Raw genomic sequence first — 7,839 nt, forward strand, 5'->3', positions numbered from 1 at the left:
TGGGCTCAGGCAATCCACTCACCTCAGCCTCCCAAAGGTGCGGGATTACAGGCTGAGCCACCGAGCCCAGCTTTAATAACATTTTTGTGTGTTGCTTTGGGACTTGACGTGAAATGACTGACTTCACAAGTACCTGAAGTGTCTGTCAGTAGAATCTTCATAATATCCTGAGGCAGCTGAGTAGTTGTGTTTTCAACATAGTAGGCTTCCTTTCTTCCTCGGTTCTTGGTATAAATATGTAATCTTGGTTGGGCACAGTTGCTCATGCCTGTAATCCCAGTACTTTGGGAGGCTGAGGGAGAGGGATCCCTTGAGCCCAGAAGTTCAAGACTAGCCTAGACAACATAGAAGAACCTTGCCTCTGCCTGCCCCCCCCAAAATGTGTGTGTGTGTGTGTGTGTGTGTGTGTGTGTGTGTGTGTGGTGTTCTTGGTTCATTCTGATGTACTTACAGGTTGGAAGTAGTAGCTTATTTGCCCCCTAACATTGGGTGGATATAAATATATATATGTAAATATGTATCACACACACATATATATTTCTTTGTACTTGGAGACATCTCACGGATCACCTACTAGCAACTCAACTGCACTTTTTTACTAAATAGTATAGTGTTGGAAACAATTATTTTATTTTAATATTTGGCTTATAATGGAATTTTGGACATTGAGAAACTTATTGATGACAAAAAATCAAAATTTTGTATCTTATTTTTTTTTTACATATGGTCACGTGAATCAGTCACCAACATGCATTGCAGGTTCTTTGATACATGTTGTGGAATAGTAATTCGTTTGATGTCTTCCACCTGGTGTTTTTCTATTTGAGCAGACAATGCAGTCTCATTTTCTTCCTCCCACATTAATAATATGCAATTTATTGTCCAGTCTGTTGTTCGAAGATGATGTGAAACGATGCACTCTTGTTTCCTGAAAAGCACTTCTCAATTGATGAATCAGAAACTTGACAAATTTCAAATGGGATGTAGGTTTTTCAATGGAAAATTTTAAGGAAACATACATTTTGGAAACATTTGTGCTTGTATAAGTTTGAGGGACATCTGAGTGGTTTGCTAGATTTACGATATCCCCTCAGAGGGAACACCCATGTCCACTTAGTTTCAGTATGTAGTCACCGTATGTAAATTAGCACAATGATTTAAAGCTAAAGGGTAAATTGAAAGTTTTGCTTAGAATTTGCATATCTTTTTTACTTTGGAAGTTAACATGCCATCTGTACTTTTTTTCTAAAGTTCTTTGATAAAGGTATGCTCTTGGTTGGTTTATAAGTGAAATTAGTAATACTGAATATAGTGTGGTGAAGAGGATAGGATGCCCAGAGATGTATTCCGACCTTCCACATACCAGCTGTGTGTGCACTTGGGCAAATTAAACTACTCTTTTTTGTGCATGTGTTGGGGTCTCACTCTGTCACCCAGGCTGGAGGGCAGTAGCATGCTCACAGATACCGAAGCTTTAGGCTGCTGGGCTCAGGTGATCCTTCCACCTCAGCCTTCCAAGTAGCTGGAACTGCAGATGTGTGCTACCATACCTGGCTAATTTTTTTTTTTTTTTTTTTTGTGGAGTCGAGGTTTTGCAAAGTTGCCTAGGCTGATATTGAACCCCTGGGCTCAGACAATTCTCTCGCCTTGGCCTCCCAAGGTACTGGGATTATAGGCATGAGCCACTATGCCTGGCAAATCAAACTACTTCTGGCTTTGTTTCCTAATCTATAAATTGCTGACTGTGAGGATTATATAAGATAATAACCATAAAACTTTTTTTTTTGAGTTGGTGTCTCTCTCTGTTGCCCAGGCTGTAGTGCAGCCTCAACCTGCTGGGCTCATATGATCCTTCTACCTCATCCTTCTAAGTAGCTGGAACTACAGGTATGTGCCATCACACCCAACTAATTTTTTGATTGATTGTAGAGATGAGGTCTTGCCTAGTTGCCCAGGAGGGTTTTGAGCCCCTGGGTTCAGGCAATCCTCTTGCCTCTGTCTCCCAAAGTGCTGGGATTACAGGTGTGAGCCACTGTCGGGCTTAAACAAAAAACTTTTTTTTTTTTTGAGTTGGAGTCTCACTCTGTTGCGTGGGCTGGAGTGATGTGGCACACTCACTCTAAAACTTTTTAATGTTTATCTTTTTATTTCTATTCCTTGTCACATTTTTCAGTGGAAGAAAATATTCGAATGTCAGAGTTTCTGCAAAAACTTAGTCATCTAAAATTTGAGTTGGAAATAATCAGTATGGATGCATGGTTTATGTCCCTTTCAAACAAAATGTATATTTCTCATTGCTGGCCTGGGAGCAATGACTATTCAATAATGATGAGCAGATTGTAGTCTCTTACTATTTCTGGCTAAAAGGAATTGGGTTTCCAGTTCCTGATTGTGGATGGGGACAAAAGATGTACAAGTTGAACCTGGACTATCATATCAAAACAGAAGGTAGAAGCACTCCCAAATATTCCTGGCATCATGCCCAGAGTTGCAGGAGCCAACATGAAGAGGCCACTTTCACTGGCCGTAGATGGGGCGGTTTGCCTCAAAAAGGATTGGTATACACAATACATCAATTCTTGAATACATCATGATGCTGAAAACATGAAACAAAAGACTTGTTTGGTCATCTTTGGATGATGCCAGGACCCTAACTCATTATTCTGAAGAATTTGAAATTATGGTATCTCCGGACTCTTATTTTATTTTTGAGTTAGTCTCACTCTGTCACCCAGGCTAGAGTGCAGTGGCACGCTCACGGCCACCTCAGCCTCTACCTGCTGGGTTCAGGTGATTCATCTGCTTTGAAGAAAGCCCCAAGATTAAAAAGTGCAGGCGCAAAAGGTGTGTGTTTAGGGGTGGAAGGGGGCTGGGTGACACCAGTGTGGTGGAATTGTCCACCGCTGTGGTAAAATCAGCAGTAAGTGGGATGAGCTGATGAGGCACGAAGCCATCTGTGCAGAGAGGGAAGAGTTGAACATTTATTCTCTTTTGACTGACTATGCTTCCGGGTATCCAAATATTTGACAAGGAACAGTTGTTGTTTATGGAAGAACTCCAGCTAAAAGACACAGAAGACACGATAGGATGAGAAAATCGTGGTTTTCGACCTTAAATAAAATCATGGGCGTGGGCAGTGATCCCTGGTAGCTGCCAACACCACAGAAAGACAACCAGAGGTAACAGAGCTCCTGCAGAGAGACACAGCGCCCCCTGTGGGTCACGGCTGTCTCTCAAACACACAACGACAACAAGAATCACACTGTACCTTCAGATCTCACCACCGCTTCACGGGGTTCAAAGGGACATGTTGAACATTCTCACTGGGGTGTTACTCGCAAAATCCAGGCAGAGAAACCACAGGACAAATGACGGGGTTTTAGGTTTTTGTTTCCAAATAATTTGCAAGAAAAAGAGGGAAACGTTTAGGTTATAAGACGAGTCGTAATCAACCCACTGTAATGTGTGGCTCTTACATATTTACCGATTTGAACAAACCAGTTGTTAAGAAAAAAAAAATTCTTCAATTGGGGCATTCCAGTGCCGACTAGATATTTAATATTGAGTTTTGCTCATTTAAAAAGTTTTGTTTACCTGGACATCTGACAGTTTTTGTTTATAAATAAGTTACTAACAAGATTTTGTCTACTTTTTGAAAGTCAGTTTTAACAGATATTAATTTATAAATAAAAGCATAAGCATAAAGAATTAGGCCAGGAACGGTGGCTTATGCCTGTAATCCCAACACTTTGGGAGGTTGAGTTGGGAGATCACTTGAGCCCAAGAGTTCAAAACCAGCTTGGGCAACTTAGCAACACCCATATGCTACCCCCCCCAAAATACAATAAATTAGCTGGACATGGTGGCACATACCTGTAGTCCCAGCTACTTGAAAGATTGAGGCAAAAGAATCGCCTGAGCCCAGTAGGTTGAGGCTGTGGTAGCTGTGATCGGGCCACTGTAGCCTGGGCGACAGTGAGACCCTGACTGAAGTGGAGATTTGTTTTTGTAATGAATAATCATGAACTGATAAACTGGAAATTTGTATGTGCACACTTACCTGGGTACTTCTGGGAAAAATTTTTGGTCATACATATGTACCCCTAAAAACCAGGCCAGCAGGGATGAACAGGTTTTTTAAACACTGTGTTGCTAGTCTTTACTGTGACAGGTATTTGATTAAAACAGATTAGTACTTGCATATATGTAGCAAATGATTCTTACCTCCTTGGTTACCAAGTGTAAATATTTAAATACTGTGAGACACTTTCCTTTTAGCTGAAGCAGTTGTGAAATTTATGAATTAGAAATCTTTTGATTAAGGTATGTTTTGTAAGGCATTTATAGAAAAATGTAAAACATATACAAAAGCAGAGAAATAGCACCTGTCCCACAGGTTTTTTATTTTATTTTATTTTGCGTCAGAGTCTCACTCTGTTGCCCAGGCTGGAGTGCAGTGGCATGCTCTCGGCCACTGCAACTTCCACATGCTGGGCTCAGATAATCCCTCTGCCTTCCAAGTAGCTGGAACTACAGGCATGTACCACCATGCCTGGCTAATTTTTTGATTTATTGTAGAGATGAGGGCTTGCCAAGTTGCCCAGGCTGGTCTTGAACCCATGGACTCAGGTAGTCCTCTCACCTTGGCCTCCCAAAGTTCTGAGATTATAGGCATGAGCCACCATGCCCGGCCATGTCCCATAGCTTTAATAGTTACCCATGAGGTATTTTGCAACATATCCCAAACTAGCATTGTTAGCTGTACATCCAAGCTAGGTATTGTTTGGAATTTTTTTCTCTAAAATTGACATTCTCTTTCATCATCTCTAGAGTCTTTCCCCTAATGATTATGCTTTCTTTTGCTCTGTTATAAAAATAATGTAAAAGTGCTTCTCTTTTTTCTCCTCCATTTTATGATTGCAGATGGGGTGTACCTGAGTTTGGTGAATCAAGACTTTTTTGGGTGTTCTTGATGGTATCAGTGGCAGCTGTGGCATTTATTTGTTCTCATGGTTTTGGGGGAAGAACCAGGCTGTGAATCTAGACTAAACTGGTGTTTTGTGTGGTGCTTCGGAATTGTGGATTATTTGACCTGGAAGGAAAAGTTCACTATAGTTCTGACTTTAGAACTTAAGTAATTTAATTATTTCACTTGGGATGTCAAGCTCAGTTGCTAGTTTTTGTTTGTTTTTTTCTCTTTCCTTTTTTTTTTTTTGACTTAAAACAGCAAGGCCAGTTTGTTTTGTTTTTAATAGCTAGTTGGCTGTAAATCCTTTTTCTTCCTAAGAGGGTGATTGGTATGTGGCATCTATAGCATAATCTTACACAGTTAATATACAGTTGTGTTGTTTCTGTCCCTCCCTGTGTGTCTTCCTTTACACACATATATATACCTGGCGGGGGGCGGGTGAACTCCTTGACATCTGAAACCTGTGGATCTCTTCTTGTGTTTCAGGGTGTCTTAAAATGTGTACAATATATAGAATTAGAAAACCTATTATTGCAAAATGTAGTTAGCGAAACGTTCAGATGTACTTCTTAGCATAATAAGTAACAAGTTCTAGCAACACATCTGAATTTCAGTCATGAATACAGACGCTATTTAAAGATCCACAGGCTGGGTGCGGTTGCTCACGCCTGTAACCCCAGCACTTTGGGAGGCCAATGTGAGACGATTGCCTGAGCCCATGCGTTCGAGACTAGCTTGGGCAACTTGGCGAGACCGCATCTCTACAATAAATCAATAAATTAGCTGGGCATGGTGGCGCATACCTGTAGTTCCAGCTACTTGGAAGGCTGAGGCGGAAGGATCGCCTGAGCCCAGCAGGTTGAGGCTGTGGTGGCCGGGAACATACCACTGCCCTCCATTCTGGGCGACAGAGTGAGACTACAACTAAAAAAAAAAAAGATTTGCAACAGCCTCATGTGGTGGGATGGAAATATCTGATTTATACTGATGTCAAAATTACAAGTACTCCTCTTCTGTGGTTTGGTGCCGACATTGGTAATTGAAGGAATTATTAGGTTTCAGTGAGGGGATAGTGAAGGTTAAAATGTGATCTCCCTCTCTACCCCCATTTGCTTTTTCTGAATTCTGTCCATGAACTCCTTGGCTGACATCTCAGAGTAAGATAATCTGGACTATGGCTTTGTTTGCATCCTGGGATGCTTTCCTTGAGGCTAAAAGATTTGAATTTGGAACGTAGTCATCGGATGAAAAGTTTTTCAAATGTTTATCTGCCATTTTTAGTGACTTTTAAAATAAGTCACAACCATCCAATAATGCTGGATCTTCAGTGTTCTCAGTGTGCATCTTGTGGCTTTTGTTTCTTTGGTTGTTTTTTTTCCCCTTGAGCTGTATTTTTAAAAATTATATATTGTTTTGTAGTAAATATAAAAACTATTATTTTAAGTGACTTTTAAAGTTCTATGTTGGCTATTAATGTCTTGTTTTTATGTTTTTTTCTTTTAAAAAAATTTTAATTTTTCTGCAGGATTCGGAAACTTCAGATACGAAATATCCCGCCTCACTTACAGTGGGAGGTAAGAATTTCTATATTTAAAATTAAGATCTAAGTGTCGAAGCCTGTTGCTGTTAGTTTTTCCAAAGCCTTTTCTTCTACCCTTGAGTCTAGAACACAGAATCTTTCTCTTTTATGATCTGTGTCTTGGTGTGTGTTTTTCTTTGTAAAGAGACTGTATATCTTTCAAAAGTTTGCTCTTTGAGATAATAAACAAAAAATTGAAATATATTCTTGGGTATCTGGGTAATCTTCCTCATTTAGTTCTATCTGGACAAGATTTTGTTGATTTGAGTTCTTTCCTATGAGTTTGCCAATTGTATGTAAATGTGAAGTTCCCATCTTGGCAAATTTTTACAAGGACACATGCCTGCTATGTAAACTTTGTTTTAAAATTTTATTCTGCTGGGCGTGGTAGATCACCCCCATAATCCTAGTACTTTGGGTGGTTGAGGCTGAAGGATTGCTTAAGCCCAGGAGTTTGAGACCGTCCTGGGCAACATAGCGAGACCTCATCTCTACCAAAAGAAAAAAATTAGGCTTGGTGGTGCATGCCTGTAGTCCCAGCTACTTGGGAAGATAAGAGCTTCCAGGAGGTTGAGGCTGTGGTGAGCTGTGATCCAGCCACTGAACTACAGCCTGGGCAATGGAATAAGACTCTGACTCAAAATAAAACGAAATGCTATTCAACTTCCTTTTTCCTCAGATGGTGGCAATGTAGTGGTTGTGTATAAACACCAACTATTTAGGACAATTGAATAGCCTTTGTCAGCAATTAACAAAGCATAATGATGATGTCATGGTGAGAATTTGAGACACCAGTAGTTAAAGGGGTAAAAGAAAAAATGTCAGTCGACTCAACTAAACAGTGGAAGCTGAAAGTCCTAAAACTTGCCTTGGAAACATGATGTGGAGAAACTGCTCAGCTTATATGAATTTCTTTCTTTTTTTTTTGAATTGGGTTCTCACTCTGTCATCCAGACTGGAGTGCAGTGGCACACTCACTGCCACCCCAGCATCGACCTGTTGGGCTCAGGCAATCCTTCCGCCTCAATTTTCCGAGTACCAGAACTAGGGGCGTGCGCTGCCACGTCTCCCTAATTTTTAAAAATTTATTGTAGAGACGAGGCCTCGCAAAGTTGCCCAGGCTGGTCTCGAACCCGCGGGCTAAGGCAATCCATTCACTTCTGCCTCCCAAAGTGCTGGGATTACAGGCTGAGCCACCAAGCTCAGCCCTTATATGTATTTCTTTTTTTTTTTTTTTTTTTGAGTTGGAGTCTCACTCTGTTGCCCAGACTGGAGTGCAGTGGCTGCTCCC

The 7,839-nt window shown here is 40.8% G+C and overlaps 1 protein-coding gene across 2 annotated transcripts in view; it reads left to right on the plus strand.

Annotated features, from left to right (window-relative positions):
* Positions 1 to 7,839, plus strand: part of IGF2BP3 (insulin like growth factor 2 mRNA binding protein 3) — a 153,777-nt gene that overhangs the window by 38,798 nt on the left and 107,140 nt on the right. For both annotated transcript variants that reach the window (XM_008066189.2, XM_008066190.2), the window contains exon 3: positions 6,495 to 6,543. In XM_008066189.2, coding sequence (XP_008064380.1) covers positions 6,495 to 6,543 — 49 coding nt within the window. The remainder of the gene's footprint in view (positions 1 to 6,494; positions 6,544 to 7,839) is intronic.

The sequence above is a fragment of the Carlito syrichta genome, unplaced genomic scaffold (assembly GCF_000164805.1).
Source record: "Carlito syrichta isolate Samal-C Ts95f unplaced genomic scaffold, Tarsius_syrichta-2.0.1 Scaffold308854, whole genome shotgun sequence".
NCBI lineage: Eukaryota > Metazoa > Chordata > Mammalia > Primates > Tarsiidae > Carlito > Carlito syrichta.